Source organism: Tamandua tetradactyla, chromosome 11 (assembly GCF_023851605.1).
Source record: "Tamandua tetradactyla isolate mTamTet1 chromosome 11, mTamTet1.pri, whole genome shotgun sequence".
Taxonomy (NCBI): Eukaryota; Metazoa; Chordata; class Mammalia; order Pilosa; family Myrmecophagidae; genus Tamandua; species Tamandua tetradactyla.
In genome coordinates, this window is record NC_135337.1 from 64,351,623 (window position 1) to 64,373,100 (window position 21,478).

At 39.9% G+C, this 21,478-nt stretch overlaps 1 protein-coding gene across 3 annotated transcripts in view; it reads left to right on the top strand.

Moving 5' to 3' along the window:
• Positions 1-5,583: 5,583 nt before the first annotated feature.
• LOC143650233 (apolipoprotein(a)-like) overlaps positions 5,584-21,478 on the top strand; it is a 39,358-nt gene continuing 23,463 nt past the window's right edge. For all 3 annotated transcript variants that reach the window (XM_077120781.1, XM_077120778.1, XM_077120779.1), the window contains exons 1-7: positions 5,584-5,687; positions 8,929-9,043; positions 10,371-10,510; positions 13,286-13,400; positions 15,907-16,046; positions 18,793-18,907; positions 20,221-20,360. In XM_077120781.1, coding sequence (XP_076976896.1) covers positions 5,639-5,687; positions 8,929-9,043; positions 10,371-10,510; positions 13,286-13,400; positions 15,907-16,046; positions 18,793-18,907; positions 20,221-20,360 — 814 coding nt within the window. In that variant the 5' untranslated portion in view covers positions 5,584-5,638. The remainder of the gene's footprint in view (positions 5,688-8,928; positions 9,044-10,370; positions 10,511-13,285; positions 13,401-15,906; positions 16,047-18,792; positions 18,908-20,220; positions 20,361-21,478) is intronic.

The following is a 21,478-nucleotide window of genomic DNA, read 5'->3' on the forward strand; positions in this document are numbered from 1 at the left end:
CTTTCCATCTCTAAAATTCATTATTCTCTAAGATAATTTAGGTAAAAATCATTTCGTTCAAGAGTATCCCAGAATTTGGGAGAATAAAACACATGGGAAACACTAAAATCTTTTGAGAAACAAAAAATGAGTACATGTAAAAGCTGATGCAAGCTGGGGGATTCATTACATCCTGCTGACGGCAGTTCCCTGGTTTTATAAGGTACGATAGCTGTGTACGAAGGCACCTTTGGTATAGTATGGGTCATGGCTATTTGGGGCCTCTCCGTACTATTTTAAAACTTCTTATGCATTTATAATCATTTCAAAATAAAACATAGAAAATATATGTACACACAGATAGGATAATGCACATACTTTGGGCATATGAAAGAGAACTCCCAAAGTATAGAAACCTATGCAGGAAGAGGCTAAAGCTACAGGATTTCGAAATCATGGTGCAGAAACTCAGCCTTTGACTGATAGATGGTGAGCTTGGGGCACGTATGAGCAGGGTGGGAGAGGTCTCTGCGCTGCCACCCCAACCTCCTGGCTCCTGGACAGACACACCTATTAAGGTGCTGATTGATGCCCTTCACGCAGCAGCTCCTGCACACGGGTCTGGAATCCCAGAACTGGAAGGAGTCCAGGTCTGCTCTGACCTCCTGGGCACTCAGAGGGGGGGACCCACCATCCCTGCACGCCAGGAAAACAAGGCTCCAGCCTGGACAATCTCCTCTCGACTAGACCCCATCTAATGACTTCGTGTCCCTCCTCTCCTAGCTGCATCCCAGCTCATGGGCACCACACTCCAATACAGCCTTGTGAACGTCCAGGAAGGGAGAGGAAAGTTAGGGATGAGAGGAGGAAGTTCCAGTAGAAGTGATTGCTTCCTTAGTAATTCAGCAGGTGTTTCTTTAATGTCTACACTGTGCTAGCACTGTGTCAAGTGTTGGGAAAATAATAAATAAGCCATTGTCCCTGCCCTCTGGGATTTTTTTTGTTTAGATGGGGTGGGGGAGGCAATGCAGAGTTGTAAATTACAGTTGTGAAAGTGAAGTGCTAACAGGGGCTGGTGGCTGTAATAACACCTTGCTCCATCTTGAGGACCCAGGAAAGGCTTCCTGGAAGAAGTGATATCCAAATTGAGACCTAAGAGACAGGCAAGAACAACGAGAAATGAGAAGTTTATTCCAAGTGGAAGGGATATATGTGCAAGGTTCTAGAGGCAACTGAATTAATTTAGGCTGTAATTGCGAAATGAGGAGAGAGGAGGGTGGAGAATGACAGGGTCCCAACGTGCAGCTCTCTTATGTTATATCAAGAAGTGTGTACAACAACCAAAATACCACAGGGACCATGAAGGTTTCATAATCAATGAGTTGCAATGATGTCTCTGACTGCAATGTGGTTAGGGGATCAAAAGAAAATCAAGTAGGAGGTGAGAGACGAGTGTGGCATACAAGAAGGTGGTGGAGAAACTAAAAGGGAGTGGAGTAGGGAGATGTTTCCAAGAAAGAACTGACAGGAACTATGACCAATTGAACTTGGGGAGTGAAATCTGGGATGGTACCCTTATTTCTGGCTGGAACATCTGATGGATGATGGTGCCAACATACACAGCCATTGTGCCTTATGAAACCAGGGAACTGCCGTCAGCAGGATGTAATAAATCCCTCAGATCGCACCAGCTTCTACATGTACTCATTCTTTGTTTCTTAAAAGATTTTAATGTTTTCTATGTGTTTTATCCTCCCAAATTCTGAGATAATTTTGAACAAAATGATTTTCACCTAAATTATCTTAGAGAATAATGAATTTTAGAGATGGAAAGGATGATTTGGTTTATCTCTCACATAAGCTCCTATACCAGCCAGTGGATCTGGAACTCAGAGGAGTCCTGGTGCCTGACTCAACACAGGCTGGTGGATAATCCAGGAATTCTATTTTTTCTTCTCTACTCATGTTTTTCATAAGCATAATATACATCTGAGGAAGAGCTGCCTAATGGGTGCTACACTTTTTGAAAAAGAGCGAACATCTCAATTTCCTCAAACACTCAATTAAGAAAATATTACTTTACTGAACATTGAATTAATCTTTCAGGCCTTAGAAAGTGTTCCTTTGTGTATTACACTTTTTGGTTGTTTACATGGGCAGACATCGGGAACCAAACCGGGTCTCCAGCATGGCAGGCGAGAACTCTGCCACTGAGCCACCGTTGTCCACTCTGTGGATTATATTTTAACTACTGAGCTAACTGGGGAGCCCTGTTATCTCCTTCCCAGATGTAAGGGCTGCTACACACCTCAGACCTCGTTATATGGCCCCAGAGACTGATGAACAAAGGCTAACAAACATGAGAGAAAGGTTAAATAATGAAATGAAAGATACCTTCAGATTAATTAGAACATGTTTCCAAGGCAATATGCCCTCATAAATGACACAGTAAAAGCAATCTGAAAATTGGCGTCAAGGACAAAGATAACCTTGCTAAGAACCCTTGCAACAAAAAAGGAATCCTTTGCTTGAATCCTTAATAGAGTAAACAGTTTTTTGCTGTTCTCATTTTGAAATGATATGTCTTGCTGAAGATACTCAGAGATTTTCCTACTAAAACTATCAGTTATTTGAGGATGGCAACTCACCATTGACAGGAGGTCTGTGAGGTCAAGAGGAAGCAGAAAGCTTGTTTGGGAAGGAACTGTGGGTGCAAATGTCCATGGCCAGCCTTTGAGGTCCAGGCTATGTGAAAGCCCATCCCCTGGGAGGTTGTGACCTGGGCATAGCTTCCACTTCAGACGAGGTGTGTGCAAGAAAGACTTAACGTGAGACCGACCTTCCCTTGTGTTCATGACTACTGATGACTTTCCGTGCTTAGTACTTGTCTGGAATTTACCATATTAATGCTGGAAGTGTTGTGCTAATTCTTAGGGGAACCTGAGTGGACCCTGGTGGCAGGCTCCAATGCTTGATAGAGCTATGGAAATTAGATTTGTCTTCCATTGTATTTTAAAATCCTTGTGCCCATGTGCAAGTGCAGCAGCTAAGTCTCCACAAACCTAAGGTGTGAACATTTCCTATTGTTCCTTTGAGGTGACTGGCTTGGTGGGGAGTGGGGGGGGGGGGTAGAGATTTATACTTTTCTGTTTCTAAAAGAATGCAATTGTGGTGGCTTAGCGATGTGTACTACCGAGAGGCATATTTTTAATCCATTCCTATGAATGTGGACTCACCATAAGTAGGATTTCTTGAAGTTAAGCTGCGGACCTACTGAATCAGGTCAAGTTTAATCTGCTTTAGTGGAACCCAATAGAAACAGAATGAAATTCAGAAAGAAAGGAAAGGTCCAGGGAGCAGCCAGGAGGTGGAAGTCAATAGAACCTGAAGGAGATAGGAGAGACATTACCAAGTACCTTGCAGAAAAGCCAAGCACCAAAGATCCACAGCAGCCAGCCCAAAATGCCACAGTTTTCTGGGAGAAAGTGCTTCCTCAATGATATTTCACATTTAGGCTTCTCCTAGCACCAAAACCTTGAGATAGTAAATTCCATGTTTTAAGCCAACTCATTGCATGGTATTTACTTTCACAACCATGAAATTAAGACATTACCACAACCCTGTACACACCCAATTTAGTTCAATAATGAATTGAACTAAATCAGAATACACATTTCAGAATTTATTCAACCTGCTAATAGTGTGCAGAACTGAGCTCTCTTTCTATATCTCTGTTCTCAGTGCCTGCCATTCTTTCAAATCGAAAGAATAATTACGTTGTACTCCTTGTCTTTAGAGCCATGGGAAAACAACCATCCAACACCCCTCTAATAAAAGTGCTAGTGTGGAATTCATATGCACACTCATGAACACTTCATTCCTTTACGCCTAGTCTGTTCCTACAAGGCAAAATCACTTTTTTTTTTTTCCCGAGATGTAGGGCTGTACCATAATGGAAGTCTCTATAGCCTCCAACCCAGCCCATCCCTGAGTAGAGCTTCTACTGTTTTCTTCTCATGCCTCAGAAGCAAACAGCCCAATAGCGAAGTTTGGATCAATGTTCCCCTGAGTCCTCATGAGGCTGGTATGTCATGAAGGTACTGAAGACTGCCTGGGCAGAGGCCACAGCGAGGACGACCTGATTTACACAATCCACCCAAATCAGAAAACAACCGGAAAAGGAAAATTATGTAGATGTTGGATTCGCCGTAACATTATTCCTGAGTTGACTTGTCCATAAGATGGTACTGAAACAATATTTTAGATGGAAATGAAAGCACACTGGAAACATGAAAAAAGTTAGTAGAGTCTCACCTTGTCCCAAAGGATTTTATACTTTCTGAAAGATGCCAACATAACCCAGTAGAAGACATTTCACATGTTTTGAAAGAAGTCTGGCCAGCACTGATGTCCACCTTTGGTCTCCATTAAATACGCTTGGCCTTTAGGTGAGAGGAAGAGGTTAAAGGAAGGAAATAACTGAGGGAAGAATGAATGGGCAAAATCGTACATGGGGGATGTGATTAGCTCATCGTGGCCCCATTGTGTTTTGAAATCTCTGCCCAGCACTTCACTCGCAGGGGCTCCAGAGGATGTTCACCCGGATGGTTGGACCCCCAACTCTACACTTCGCTAGTTGATTGATAGGAAAGCATTTCCTAGCCTTGGAAGAACAGTGTACGCTTTCTTGTCCTTATTTCACATTTAAAATAAAAAGGTCAATTGAACTGTTCTCGAATAATTTCTCCAGAGGATTAGGAATTTTAAAGCACATTCTACATCACCACTTTAGTGTAAAGCCAGGGAAAACATGAAGTCAAGTATTAAAATTGAGACACACTCTTTAAAATTTAAATCTTAAACTCTTACTTGATTTTGTGAAGATGAGGATATACTACATGGTGAATTAAATTGCTGAAAGGATTGATATGTTAATAAAATAATGTACAATTGCAGGCAACATCTGAGCCCATTGAGGATAAGGAAATTTAAATATAATAAAATATTTTAACTTAGGTTTTAATTTCTTCACTGTTGGGTAGGATGTTGGAATTTTAACAATCACACCTTAGCTTTTAGTGTGTAATCTAAAGCCTGTACAGTTTGTATCTATTATCTTCACTTGTCATTAGCCAGGTAACCTTGGTCAAACTCTCTAAGCCCTAGTTCTCTCATCTTAAAATGGGAATGATGATACAGTGGTTAGCTCGATACATGTTGTAAAGTTTGCATGAACTTATATCCATGCACCACTCAGCGTTCTGTGGCATGGAGAAAGGTCTCAGAAAATGTGAGCCTTGATCATGAATTTTTTAGCCTAGAAGAAAGGGAATGAAAGGAGGGGGAAGGAAGCAGACTAAGCAGGAAAGATGAAGAACTGGGTTTGGAGGATAAAGGGAAGCCAAGAGGGGCAGCAGGGTGCGGGAATACGCTTTCAGCACTTCCCCGCATCTATTGCCCATCCCGCCATGAAGCATTTTGTAAGATCCTCTGCCCCTGGTAATGTTTGAATGCTTTCGAGTGCAGTGGCATGGGCCTTCAGGAGAATCATTAACTTAATTTGACTATCTTGTTTGTGGGGGCAGCTTCTCTTAGATGAGTCAATATCATTTTGGGATTGGGACACGCTGTTTTCTGGACCCTGCTGGCCAGTCCCAAAATGGAACATAAAGGAGTGGTCCTTCTGTTTCTTTTATGTTTGAAACCAGGTAAGAGTTAAACATTTTTTAAGTTGATGAGGATTTTCATTCCTAAGCATGTATTCAAAAATAGATGTGCGGTGGTTTTGTGTGCAATCTGTTTAATTTAGTTTTCATTTCGTGGGATTTCCAGTTGAAAATCAAATATAAGCTCGAGAAATTCTTCAAGAAATATGTTTATTTTCTCTGTGAGTGGTGGAAACAAATAGGCAGAGAAATAATGAACGAATTTACAAATCTCAGTGATTTAATTCTCATGGTTATTATTTTAGTAGAAAGAAATCGCCAATATATTGTCCATTTGCCTTTCTCTTAGTTTGTGTTTGATTAATTTAGGACATCTTTGTTAAAGTGTCATGCTCAATTCGCTTCAAAATTGAGCCTCAGGTAAGGTTTTTCCATACTTATGTGTTTGCTACTTATGCATGGAGAAATTACATGCATCTATTTGCAAAATGATGCATGCATGTACTAGTTAAATACCTTCATTTAGTGCTTGGGATAGGCCAGGTATTTTTTCATAAATACCCACCCTCCTCCCACCACCACCTATGCTAATATTGGCTTATTTAGCTGGTGAGATAGATTATACATTTTATCATGAACAGATTATATTGAGGAAATCTAGGCTCAGAGAAATCATACTATTTGCTCATTGACTAACCTCCTGAATCCAGGAAGTGAAGAAACCACAATTTAAACCAGGGTATTCTAAGAATAAATCTACTGCTCTTCTTACATTTTCAACTTTATTTAACCCTTCTTTAAAATATTCTAAACCTGTCCTAAGAGTTTTTCTTTCAAACAGCTTTATTGAGATATAATTCACATACCAAACAATTTTCCCATTTAAATGGTAAAATCTAATGGCTTTTAGTACATTCACAGAATTGTACATTAATCAACACAATCAATTTTAGAACATTTCATTACCCTCCACAGAAACTCCACATCCTTTAGCTGTCCCCTTCTCTCCCTCCATCCTCTCAACCCGCAGCTCTAAAAAACCAGCAATCTATGTTCTGTTTCTATAGATTTGCCTATTCTGGACATTTCCTATAAATGGAATCCTACAGTATGCTAATAGTTCTTTATATTAGCAATGTCCAGGTATTTAATATTTGATCGATAAATTATCAGGTAGATTTTTACAAGTTCCATTTTAAATTAGAATCAAATACACTCATATTGGTAAATGCCGCTCAAAAAAATATAGAGCAGGAGAAGATGAAACAAAGAGATTTTTGCAGGAGATGGTTGTGTGTAGGGTGGGGGGTGAGGGGTAGGGCAGGTATATTCTATTTCAGTCCATGGAAATTGGGACTGGAACACTATGAGCTTACTCAGCTGGCTACACCCAAATGTTTGAATAAGTTTCTCTGCAATGGGATTAACATACATTTTATCCAACGCCCCCCCCCCCAAAAAAAATCTGCATCTTTCATATGTTCTTTTATTTAAATGCAATTTTAGTATGATAGAATCACTTACCATATAATCATCAAAATTGTAGAATCAGTGGTTCACAATATCATCATATAGTGTTACATTCATCACTACAATCAATCTTTGAACATTTTCATTACTCAAAAAAATACTTTTAAGAATAAAAATAATAATGAAAAGGAATAGCCAAAGTATCCCTTATTCTTATCAGCCCCTTATTATTAATGTATTTTTTGCCCTTATTTTTTTACTCATCTGTCCATACACTGGATAAACAGAGTGTCAGCCACAGGGTTTTCACAATCACGTGGTCACACTGTAAAGCTACATGGTTATACACTTGTCTTCAAGAATCACGGCTACCGAAATACAGTTTCAGATATTTCCTTCTAGCTATTCTAATACACTAAAAACCAAAAAGGGATATCTATATAATGAATAACTTTCAGAATGAACTCTCAACTCTTTTTGAAATCTCTCAGCCACTGAAACTTTATTTTGTTTAATTTCTCTTCCCCTTTTGATCAAGAAGGGCTTTCTCAATCCCACAATGCCAGGTCCAGACTCAATCCCAGGAGTCACATATCACGATGCCAGGAATATTTACATCCCTAGAAGTCATGCCCCACATAGAAGGGAGGGCAGTGAGTTCACCTACAGAGTTGGCTTTGCAAGTGAGGCCACATCTGAACAACAAAAGAGGTTCTCTGGGGGTGACTGTTAGGCATAATTATAAATAGGATTAGCTTCTCCTTTGCAGGAATAAGTTTCATAAGGGTAGCCCTAAATCTAGGGCTCATCCTATTAAATTGGTAATCCCCAATTCTTGTAAGAATATCAAGAATTCCCCAGGTGGGGAATTTTAATATTTCCACATTTTCCCCTGTCCTTTAAGGGGACTTTGCAAATACATTTTTATTCTTTGCCCAGATTACTCTGGGATGTATCAGGGCATCACACTAACCTATACAAACCAACAAGATTTCACTCTGTATTCAAATTTCCATATAATTATGGTGTGAAAGAAAAACTGGCCATACAAGCTCAATTAGATAATGTGCTACAGAACATATAAATTTTGCACCAAATAAACGTCCCTTCCTTTGATCTCATGCAGAAGTTGAAGTTTTAAAGCACAGTCAATTGGAATTTTTACCCTTTAGTCTGATTTACCTCATACCTAATCAGATCTGCTACATTCACATCTCTAACTGAAGTCTGATCTCTTTTGAGCTTCTTTAGCAGTTGCAGTATGGGACAATGCTGCCTTTTATAGCTGCAGAACTCTAGCTCTGAGTCCCAGATGTCACACACAGATACCCAAAGTTCCAGGTTATACACAAAGGACTCAGCATCTCAGAATGGTTAGGAATAACCATTGCAACTCCAGAATAGAGGTGACTGCTGTAAGAGCTTACACTCTAGGAACATTTACAATAAGCCTTTACCTGATAAGCTATGCTCTTGGATTCAATCCTCAGAGTTTGCACGTAATAGTTGTCCATATTAGTGAGGCATTAAAATGTTAGTCTTTTCGTTTTGAATATGTCAATCAACATGCTTTCCTCCAGGTCAACTCACCTAGTGACCTGTCTCACAACATCATTCCTTCTTGCAGCCATTCGAAATACAATTGTATGTAGACACGACAGTTCACCCATCCAGTTCATCAGTACACTTAGGCGACCTCCATCAACTGCAAATTGTGAATATTGCTGGAGTAAACACCAGCATGCAAATAGTACACAACTGGTTAGCTCAAGCTATGGGATTCCCCAACAATCTCTGTGTGGCTTCTTTTCAGTGTACCTTCGAGAGTGCAAGACCGGAAATGGAAAGGAATACAGAGGCACGGTGTCCAAAACTAAGAATGGTGTTGTCTGCCAAAAATGGAGAGATAATTCTCCTCACAAAACTCAGTAAGACTTTCTCTTTCATCTCTGTGTTCACGTGTTGCATTTAGAAAAATATTATTCCTTCTAAATGAGACCAGATACGAGAAAGCAGAACTGATCAGTGATCAGTTTACAGAAGCTGTAAATGGCTGCATTCTATTTACTCTTTTGTATATATTATTTTCTGGAAGACCTAGGACACAGAGAAATGACTAGCCAAAAAGAATAAACAAACCATGGATTCTAGGCCAAGTTTGAGAAAATAACCAAGATGGCTGAGTAAAAGTGAGTTCATATCAATCAAATATGCCAAGTTGGAACTTTATTGCATATGTGACACAATGTTGTGGTGCAAAAGAGAAAATAAAATATAAATGAAAATTGATATCCCATACGTTGCCTGTTATAGAGCCTTGGGTGATGTTAAGATCTCAGTAGCAGTGCTTATCAAGTAAAAATTTAATGTCTGCTACCATGCCTTCCACTTATTGCATCCCTACCACAGGGGCAGATATTATTTTCTGTTAGGGAAACCTAGACTTTAAGGTTTATTGAGATGAGAATGGTGAAACCAAATGGCCAAGGCAAAGACTGTCAGGGTCCTTAGGGGTGACCTAAGCCATCTTCACCACAACAGATGAGGAAACTGAAGACTTGAGAAGGCGCAATTAACCAAGCACCCAAAAACAGGTATTGGAAGAACCTGAAACAAAGCCTGGCATTTCAAACAATGTCTTATGCCTTTTCTCTGACTGGTGGCCTCCAGACAGACTCACAGCCAGGACCCTACAATTTTCAGGCTGTATCTGAGAAAGAAGACAGCCTCTGAAAACAGACTGATTTGGCTTTAGACTACAGCATGTTTTCTTTTGCTTTACATTGCCACTTGTCAATCTTCCCATCTGCAAAATAGAGGTAATAGCACCTTCCTTACAGGGTTTATGTGAAGGTTAAAGGAGACAATGTCTTGAAAGGCTAAGTGTAACACGTGGACTAAATGCGAGCAACTTTTATTATTTTTACAGCGAGAGGCCAACAGATGAAAGGAAGAGTTTGGGATAAATCAAGAATTTGGCAGGATCTGGCAGTCTTTATATATTTCTGATTGTGTTAAAGTCACTTAGACTTAGATGTCAATATAGTTGTAAGGATAAAATGAACTACTGTACCTGAAACAACCTTTCAATAAAGAAATTGGAAATATGATAATATAAATATGATGGCATACAGCCAAAATGATTTGGATGGCAGACGCTTAAATCTCAGATGGGAAATAACTGTTATTCTGACTTGGGGACAACGTGCTGAATTTACAAATATAGCGAAACTGCTTCTCTTCTACCCTCCACAGCTTTTCACCTGATAAATACCCTGGAGAGGGCCTGGAGGAAAACTACTGTAGAAACCCAGGCAATGACCCCAAGGGACCCTGGTGTTACACCACAGACCCAGACCTCAGATTTGACTACTGCAACATCCCCGAGTGCAAAGGTCAGCGCGTCTCAAAAATACTTTATCTGACATTAACTATAAATTAAATTGTGCAAAGCCATTTCCCTATAGGGATACTATTAATAATCAAGTAGCACAATGTTTGACAAGCTTGAGTAATCTATGCACACCTTGGAAAGGACGAAAATTCCCTCTGAACTCCAGTATTGACAAATTGTTGTAGTCAAAATGTTACTTGAACACATACAAATATAAAACTAGCTATAAACTCCAGATCTAAACTTTTTAACTGTATAACTCTTACATGAAGCAAAAACAGATTCACAATAAATACAGCTAAAAGACAAGGTTTTTCTGGGAGGCCATCAGTGTCATATCCCATTTGTAGCTGCCCCTTGCATCTATCCCCATGACCACCGCTGCACTCCATGATGCCATCTTCTCCAGCTGGGCCCACTGTAATCTCTGGTGCCCCTGATTGTAGAGTGCAAGCCTTACACTTAGAGAGCCAGAATGATCCCCAACAGTGTAAATTCCCTGCTCAACCCTTCCTAGTGCACTTAGAATAAAATCCCAATACTTACCAAATGCTCTAGGGCACTGCTCTATAGAAACCCATCCTGGCCACTGCTGCTTGGCTCACTACCCTTTGGCTAATCTGCTTATTTCTGTTCCTCAAACCTGTCAAGGCCACACCTCCCTCGGCCCAGGTCCCTTTTCACCTATGCTCTTCACATTTTTCAGGGTTAAGCTCAAATGTCACCTCCATATAAAGGTCTTCTCTGAACCCCTAGGATCTTCTTCAAGAAGTACCTTTAACAAAATACCTTTGATAAAGGCCATGAATCTTATGCAATAATACAAGTAAATGGAGAGGTATGTGCAATCCTATATAGTGCTGGGTTGAAATTCTTGGTATGTTATAGGTATATATATTAAAAATAGTTCTCTGCAAACAATTTATCAATTAACAAAAATATTTGGTTGACATTGGGAATCATAAAAGACGATACAAATATTCCTTAAGCTTATTATGTTTTCATTGAAAACTGAAGTTATACTAGTACTCTTAATGTAGAGCAGAAGCTTTTTTCTTTGATTATTAGATCCTGACATGAGTTATTGATTGTATTTCTTGCATAAACTCTATTTTAACGCATAGTGTACAATAATCAATCCTTAGCTTTAAAGTGGAACAAGAAAATTTATAGACATTATTCGATCAATTTGACTCCACACTACCTTTACTATCATGTCTGTAACAATGTTTTTATCATTATATTATTCACTGGATATAGTCTGATGTTTACATTACAGATCATTCTTTGGGTTATAGATGTCTATGTTTGTTTGTCTTTGAATTTATTCTAGTTCTACCATACCTGGAGATTTTTATGATTTTCCTCCAAAAGCCATACAATTGACCTACCTTTAGTGGATCTGAATGCCATTCCTACAATGAGTCAACTCTTTAAACTCTTTAAAAGCACCCAACTTAGTTTAAAAAAAAGGCAAAACCAAACAAAGCAAAACATAATAGCTCTCTCTTTTTGCATTCATTTTCCAATTCAGAACCCCTTTCTTAATGAAATATAACTGTATAAAGGTTTGACAATAACAACGACTGACTCTTGGTAAGCATCTGACCCAACTGGGAGAACATCACTGGGTGGACGCCCTAGGAAGTGGCTGCCCCCCCCATATGTGGTGCCCCCAGCAGCATGGTTTAAAGACAGGAGGCAGCTCGCTCATTAATGGGGCGAATGGGTGAAGGGGAGGTTCATGGAGAGCTTCTGCCGTGAACATTTAAAGTAGACCACAAATTTACATCCCTGTTTAGCATTTTTTTTATATATATAAAGTACTGGAAGCCTCAAAAATCAGATGTGACCTGGATCTCTCTCAGTGGTTACAAAACCAGCTGCCCAACCTGAATAAAACTGCCCCTACCCCATTCCATTCATTCCATCTCATTGTGCTCCTTATTTTCTCTGTAATATATATCAGGGGAAATTATATCATTCTAATTTGTTTCCCTGCTTGCTCTCTGTAGCACCCTGACCCACCCCCAGTTCCACTAGAGGGTGACTCCAAGATTGGGGATTTTGCTTGTTCTGTGCTCTAGGGGGACCCCAGGAACTAGAATGGTGTTGGGTACATGGAAGGAATCAGTAATAGAGTTAAATTAATCAATCGAATTACTAGTCAGCTTAGTTAACTCAACCCCTCCATGGATATAAAGGCTATCTTTGTAGATAGTTGGACATCTGTGTCATCTAGTAGATTTTTTCCTTTTCCAATACTGCAAGCTCTTTCTCCCAGTGTGCTAAGTAGGGCAGGACCTTTCCATGAAATGTCCTGTTGTGAAAGGGTGGGATTATGGTTCCAGCCACTAAAAACACGCTACTGGTTGACTTAAACAATGGGAATTTATTGATTCATGGTTTTGAGGCAGGAGAAATTGAAGTGCCTGCAAGGCAATGCTTTCTTCCAGAATACTGTGACATTCTGGGGCTGACTGCTGATGATCCTTGGTCCTTGGCTTTTCCCTCACATGACAATGCACATGGCAGCATCTTCTCCTTTCTCTTCTAGGGTCTGTTGACTTTGGCTTTTGGCTCCTCTCCATGGCTTCTTTCTCCACCTGACTTTCACTCTGGGTTAAGCCCCACCTGACTCAGTGGGGTCACACTCTAACTAGAGTCACATTTTGAGGAGACCTTGTTTACAATGGGTCCATATGCACAAGACCCAAACATAACTTTTGTGGGAGACATGATTCCACAGCAATCATTTTTGTGGGTTTCCTTTCAGTGTATTTTCAAGAGTGCAAGACCGGAAATGGAAATAACTATAGGGGCGTGGTGTCCAAAACTAAGAATGGTGTGACCTGCCAAAACTGGGAAGATAATTCTCCTCACACACCTAAGTAAGTTTTTCTCTTTCAACTCTGTGTTCACCTATTTTATTTAGAATAATTGCATTACTTCTAATCAAACCAGATACAGTAATAGGAGGTACTTAGAGAAACTTATTGATGTCAATGCAGAATTGTTCAGTGACTTACAGCACAAAAACAGAAAATATTTGCCTTCTATTTACTCCTGTGTATATATTTTATGGAAGACCTAGGACATAGAAGAATAGAGAGCCAAAAAGAACAAACAAACATTGGGTTCTAGGCCAAGTTTGAAAAAAGACCTAGGATGACCATATTTAAACCTGACCTCATCCCAACTAAACATACAAATTTGGAACTTTTAGCACGTTTGACTCAATGTTGTGGAGCAAAGAGAAAATAAAACATAAATGAAAATTGATATCCCATACCTTGCCTATATATAGCCTTGGGTGATTTCAGTAGCAATGCTTATTGAGTAAAAATTTACTGTATGCTACCCTGTCCTCCCTTTATTGCATCCCTGTGAGATAGGCAGATCTAATTTCCCCCACTAGACAAGCATGGGCTTTAAATCTTTTTGAGATAAAATGATGAAACCAAATGGCCAGGGCATGGACTCCAGGGGTGTAAGTCCTCATCAGAAGAAGCGTCAGTACTCATATTTCTGCCAATAGCTTCTTTAAAGCAATCCAGACCGCTCCTATTCACCTCCTCATGCGTCCTCGAGAATCTTCTTATCCACATAAAAGCCTTTTTAACATGTTTGGTATTTGTAAACCTCCACACCCCACTTCTCTGGTACCATAATCTATTTTAGTTTGCTAATGCTCCCAGAATGTAATTTCCCAGAAATGGAATGGCTTTTATAAAGGGGATTTATTAAGTTACAAGTTTACAGTTTGAAAGCCTTAAAAATGTCCAAACTAAGTCATCAAGAGAAAGATCCCTTGACTACCAAGAAAGATTGCATAGTATCTGGGATTTCTCTGTCAGCTGGTAAAGCACAGAGCTGGCATCTGAGGTCCTTGCTTCCAATTCATTGCTTTTGTGCTTCCTCTCTAAACATCGGTGGGCCCTTACGTAGCTGCTCCAAGGCAGAACTCTGGGTTCTGGCTCGCTTAGCCTCTCATGGGAAGGCACATGGCAATGTCTGTTGGGCTTTGGTTCCTCTCTAGCTTCTGTCAGTTGTCCCAGCTCCTGCAGACTCCTGGAGCATCTGCGTTTCCAAATGTCTGTGTCACAGGTTTCTCTGTATTGGCTATCCAAACATCTCTGTTGGCACTCCAAGCAACTCCAAATGACTGAGTCTATGTCAGCTCTCAATGTCTCACTCTCTGTGAGCCCCTTTAAGGACTCCAATTAACTAATCCAGACCATCTTCAATGTGTGGAGTCACATCTCCATCTAATGGAAAGATCAAACCCATATTGGGTGGGTCACATCTTCATGGAAGTAACCTAATCAAAAGGTCACACCAACGATTGGGTGGGTCACATCTCCAGGGAAACAACCCAGTTTAAAGTTCCACCCTAAGCAATGGGCCTGTCCCCACAAGACTGAATTAGGAAAAAGAACCAGGCATTTCTGGGGTACATAACAGCTCAAACCAACACATACAGCGTTGCTTGATATTAAGATCTCAGTAGCAATGCTTATCAAGTAAGAATTTAGTGTCTGTTACCATATCATTCTCTTCCTGTATCCTTACGAGATGGGCGGATCCTATTTTCCCCCTTAGATAAACCTGGACATTTAGGCTTATTTAGATAAAATGCTGAAACCAAATGGCCAAAGTACAGAATGTCATCTACCATGACAGATGAGGACACTGAGGACCTGAGAAAGTGCAATTTACCGTACTCCAAAAAACAGGTATTGGAAGAACCTGAAACAAAGCCTGGCTTTTCAGATGATGTCTTGTGCCTTTTCTCACATTGGTTGCCTCCACGCAGCAATTCACCGCTAGAGCCCCTTTAACTCAGGCTGCGTTTGAGAGAGAAAACAATGTTTGCAGTCATCAGATCTGACTTTAGACTATGGCCTGTTTTGTTTTACATTACATTGTTGCTTCTCAATCTTCTTATCTGTAAGACAGGGGCTGTACCACCTTCCTCATAGGGTTTATATGAAGAATAAAGAAGAGGACATCTCAAAAGTTTTAGTGTAATATGTGGACTAAATGGTAGCAACGACTGTTATTTTACAGAGAAGGCCAACCAACAAAAGCGGATATTTGGAATAAATCAAGAATTTGGCAGGCTCTGGTAGCCTTTATATTTTGTATTAAAGTCACTTAGGCTTAGATGTCAATATAGTTGTAATGATAAAGTGAAGCTACTGTACCTGAAACAGCCTTTCAATAAAGAAATTGGAAAGATGACAACATACATGTCATCTTTCATGTATGTTGGCAGACAGCCAAAATGATTTGGATGGCAGAAGCTTAAATCTCTGGGAAATAACTTATATTCTGACTTGGGGACAACGTGCTGATTTTACAAATATAACCCGTGCTTTCTTCTACCCTCCACAGCTTTTCACTTGATAAACACCCTGAAGACGGCCTAGTGCTAAACTACTGTAGAAACCCAGACAATGACCCCAAGGGACCCTGGTGTTACACCACAGACCCAAACCTCAGATTTGACTACTGCAACATCCCCGAGTGTGAAGGTCAGTGTGTCTCGAAAATACTTTATCTGACATTAACTGTAAATTAAATTGTGCAAAGCCATTTCCCAATAGGAATACTATTAATAATCAAGTAGCACAATGTTTGACAAGCTTGAGTAATCTATGCACACCTTGGAAAGGACGAAAATTCCCTCTGAACTCCAGTATTGACAAATTGTTGTAGTCAAAATGTTACTTGAACACGTACAAATATTAAAACTAGCTGTAAACTCCAGATCTAAACTTTTTAACTGCATAACTCTTACATGAAGCAAAAATAAATTTTTTTTCACAATAAATACAGCTAAAATACACGTTTTTTCTGGGAAGCCATCAGTGTCATATCCCATTTGTAGCTGCCCCTTGCATCTATCCCCATGACCACCGCTGCACTCCATGACGCCATCTTCTCCAGCTGGGCCCACTGTAATCTCTGGTGCCCCTGATTGTAGAGTGCAAGCCTTACACTCAGAGAGCCAGAATGATCCCCAACAGTGCAAATTCCCTGCTCAACCCTTCCTAGTGCACTTAGAATAAAATCCCAATACTTACCAAATGTTCTAGGGCACTGCTCTATAGAAACCCATCCTGGCCACTGCTGCTTGGCTCACTACCCTTTGACTAATCTGCTTATTTCTGTTCCTCAAACCTGTCAAGGCCACACCTCCCTCGGCCCAGGTCCCTTTTCACCTATGCTCTTCACATTTTTCAGGGTTCGGCTCAAATGTCACCTCCATATAAAAGTCTTCTCTGAACCCCTAGGATATCTTTTAAGAAGAGATTTTATTATCTTATGCAATAATACAAGTAAATGGAGAGATGTGTGCAATCATATATAGTGCTGGGCTGAAATTCTTGGTATGTTATAGGTATATATATTAAAAATACTTCTCTGCAGACAATTGATCAATTAACAAAAATACTTGGTTGACATTGGGAATCATAAAAGATGATACAAATATTCCTTAAGCTTATTACGTTTTCATCGAAAACTTAAGTTTGTACTAGCCCTCTTGATGTAGACAAGAGACTTTTTTCTTCGATTATTTGTCCCCCCACAAGAGTTATTGACTGTGTTTCTTGTATAAACAATATATTAATGAATTATCTACAATGATCAGTCCTTCTCTTTAAGTGGAGCCAGAAACTTTAAAGACATTTTATTGGTCAATCTTACTGTATAAGACTTTCATTATAATTGATTTAACAATATTGTTATCATTATATTATTAAATTTAGTCCATAGTTTACATATCAACTACTCTTTGGGCTGTAGAGTTCATGTTTGTTTGTTGTTGAATTTATAATCGTGGTAGAATACCTGGAGATTTTTATGATTTTCCTCCAAAAGTCATATTCTTGACTTGCCCTCAGTGGATTTGAATGCAATTCCTACAATGAGTCAACTCTTTCAACTCTTTAGAAGCATCCAGCTTAGTTAAAACAAGGCAAAACAAAGCAAAGCAAGAAACAATAGCTCTCTCCGTTGCATTCATTTTCCAGTTTAGATCCCTATCCTTAATAAAATATAAGTGTATAAAAGTTTGACAATAACAACGACTGACTCTTGGAAAGCATCTGACCCAACTGGGGGGACATCACTGGGTGGACGCTCCAGGAAGTGGCCACCCCGCCGTGCGTGGGCCCCTGTGGTGTGCTTTAAAGACAGGAAAGAGCTTGCTCGTTAATGGGGTGAGTTGGGGAAGGGGCGGTTCATGGAGAGCTTCCGCATTTAAAGTAAATGACTATTTTATAACACTGTTTGGCACTTTTTCATATTTAACATTCTGGGAGTCTCAAAAATCAGATGTGGCCTGGATCTCTCTCAGTGGCTACAAAACCAGCTGCCCAACCTGAATAAAACTGCCCCTACCCCATACCATTCACGCCATCTCATCGTGCTCCTTATTTTCTCTGTAATATATATCAGGGGAAATTATATCATTGTAATTTGTTTCCCTGCTTGCTCTCTGTAGCACCCTGCCCCACCCCCAGTTCCACTAGAGGGTGACTCCAAGAATGGGGATTTTGTTTTGTACTCTAGGGGGACCCCAGCAACTAGAATGGTGTCGGGTACATGGACAGGATCAGTAATAGAGTTAAATTAATCAATCGAATTACTAGTCAGCTTAGTTAACTCAACCCTTCCATGGATATAAAGGCCATCTGTTTAGATAATAGGACATCTGTGTCATCTAGTGCATTTTTCCCTTTTCCAATACTGCAAGCTCTTTCTCCCAGAGTGCTAAGTGGGGCAGGCCCTTTTCATTAGACTTCTTGTTGTGAAAGGGTTGGATTGGGTTTTAGTTTTCCAGCCACTAAGACAAATACCATGTCACTGGGTCACTGGTTGGCTTAAACAATGGGAATTTCTTGGTTCATGATTTTGAGGGAGGAGAAGCCCAAAATTGCAACATCTGCAAGGTGATGTTTTCTTCCAGAATACTGCAACATTCTGGGGCTGGCGGCCGGTGATCTTTGGCATTTCGGTCACATAGCAGCGTCTTCTCTTTTCTATTAGAGGGTCTGTTGACTTTCAGCCCCTCCCCATGGCTTCTGTCTCCATCTGACCTTCACTCAGAGTATTCAGTGATCTATGTTAAACCCTACCTGACTCAGTGGGCCCACACTCTAACTAGAGTCACATTTTGAGGTCTTATTTACAACGAGTCCGTATGCACAGGACCTGAAATGATTTTTGTGAGAGACATGATTCCACAACAATTACTGTGTGGCTTCCTTTCAGTGTATCTTCGAGAATGCAAGACCAGAAATGGAAGGGACTACAGGGGCACAGTCTCCATAACTAAGAATGGTGTTGTCTGCCAAAAATGGAAAGATAATTCTCCTCACATAACTAAGTAAGTCTTTCTCTTTCATCTCTGTGTTCACCTGTTATATTTAAAATAATCTGACTACATCTAAATCAAACCAGATATGGGAATGCAGAATTGCTCTGGGATTTACAGCACAGGGGCAGAATATGGAAGCATTCTGTTTACTCCTTTGTATTTATTATTTTGGAGAAGACCTCAGACATAGAAGATTGACTAGCCAACAGACTAATCAAGCCATGGATTCTAGGCTGACTCTGAGAGCTGACCTAGGATGACCATATTTAAACCTGGATTCATCTGAACCAAACATACAAAGTTGGAATTTTACTACATGTTTGACATAACGTTGCTGAGTAAAGAGAAAATAAAATATAAATGAAAATCGATATCCCACACCTTGCCTGTTTTATAGTCTTGGGTGATATTAAGATCTCAGTAGCAATGCTTACAAGAAAGAATTTAGTGTCTGCTGCCCTGTCCTCCCCTTATTGCATCCCTACAAGATGGGCAGGTCTTATTTTCCCTATTAGTTAAACCTGGACATTAAGGCTTATTGAGATACAGTAATGAAACCAAATGGCCAAAGGCATGGACTGTCAGGGCCCTTAGAGGTGACCTAGCACCACAGCAGATGAGGACACTGAGGACCTGAGAAGGTACATTAACCAAACTCCCAGAACAGGTATTGGTAGAACCTGAAACAAAGCCTGGCTTTTCAGATGATGCCCTGTGTCTTTACTCCAGTTTGTGGCTTTCACACTGCACTCATGGCTAGAACCCTGTTAATTCAGGCTGCGTTTCAGAGAGAGAAGATGGTGTTTGGAAAGAGACTGATCTGGCTTTAGACTATGGCATGCTTTCTTTTGGTTTATCTTTCCAAATCTCAGTCCTATCATCTTTAAGATAGGGGTAATAACACCTTCCTAATAGGATTTATTAAAAAAACTAAAGGAGAGCACATTCAGAAAGATTTAGGTGTAATATATGGACTAAATTATAGTAACATCTATTATTTTTATAGAGACAGGCCCACTGACAAAAGCAGATGTTCACATTAAGTGAAGAATAGTGGTCTTTGTATTTCTACTGCTTGGGTAGAAAGTCACTTAGGTTTGGATGTCAATCTAGTTTTAATTTAATATATGCGACTGAACCTGAAATAGCCTATGAATAGAAAAATTGGAAATATGACAACATAAATACTATGGCATACAGCCAAAATGATTTGGATGACAGACGCTTAAATTTCAATTAAGAAATAGCATCTTATTCTTACTTGGGGATAACGTGCTGATTTAACAAATATAGCCAAAGTGCTTCTCTTCTACCCTCCACAGCTTTTCACCTGATAAATACCCTGCAGAGGGACTGGTGGAAAATTACTGTAGAAACCCAGACAACGACCCCAAAGGACCCTGGTGTTACACCACAGACCCAAACCTCAGATTCGACTACTGCAGCATCCCCGAGTGCAAAGGTCAGTGCGTCTCGAAAATATTTCATCTACCCTTACCTGTAAATTAAATTCTGTAAAGCCATTTCCCAAAGGGGTATTATTAATATTCAAGTAGCACAGCGTTTGACAAACATGAGTAATCTATGCACGCCTTGGAAAGGGGGAAAATTTCCTCTGAACTCCAGTAACGACAAAATATTTTTGTCAACATATTACGTCAACACATACAAAACTAGCTATAAACTCCAGATCTAAACTTCTTAACTGTATAACTCTTACACAATAGAAAAGCAAAAACAGAATCACATTAAGTACAATTAAAAGCCAACATTTTTCTGGGAAGCCATCAGTGTCATATCCTATTTGTAGTTGTCCCTTGCATCTATCCCCATGACCACCACTGTGCTCCATGCGGCCGTCTTCTCCAGCTGGGCGCACTGCAATCTCTGTTTCCCCTGCTTGTAGTGTGCAAGTGTTACACTCTGAGAGCCAGAGTGATCCCCTGACAGTGTAAATTCCCAGCGCCAAACCTTCCTAATGCACGTAGAATAAAATCCCAATACTTACCAAATGCTCTAGTGCACTGCATTACAGAAACCCGTCCCGGCCACTGCTGCTTGGCTCACTACCCTTTGACTAACCTGCTTGTTTCTGTTCCTCAAACCTCCCAAGGCCACACCTCCCCCAGCCCAGGTTCCTCTTCATCTCTGCTCTTCACATTTTTCAGGTTTCAGCTCAAATGTCACCTCTTTATAAAAGTCTTCTCTGAACCTCCAAGATCTCTTTCATAGATACCTTCAGCACAGTAGCTTTGATAACGACCATATATCTTATGCAATAATGCATCTAAATTGAGAGATATTTGCAATCACATATAGAGCTGGGTTGAAATCCTTGGTTTGCTATAGATATACATATTAGAAGTTCTTCTCTCCAGAAAATTGATCAATTAATAAAAAAAAATTGGTTGACCTGGGGAATCATAAAACATGGCACAAATATCCCCTTAAACATTTTATGTTTCATTGACGATATAAGTTTATATTAGCACTCTTGATGCAGAGTGGAGGCTTTTTTATTATTATTCGTTTCCAACAGAAGTTTTTTTATTATTTCTTGCATAAACTGTTTTAACACAT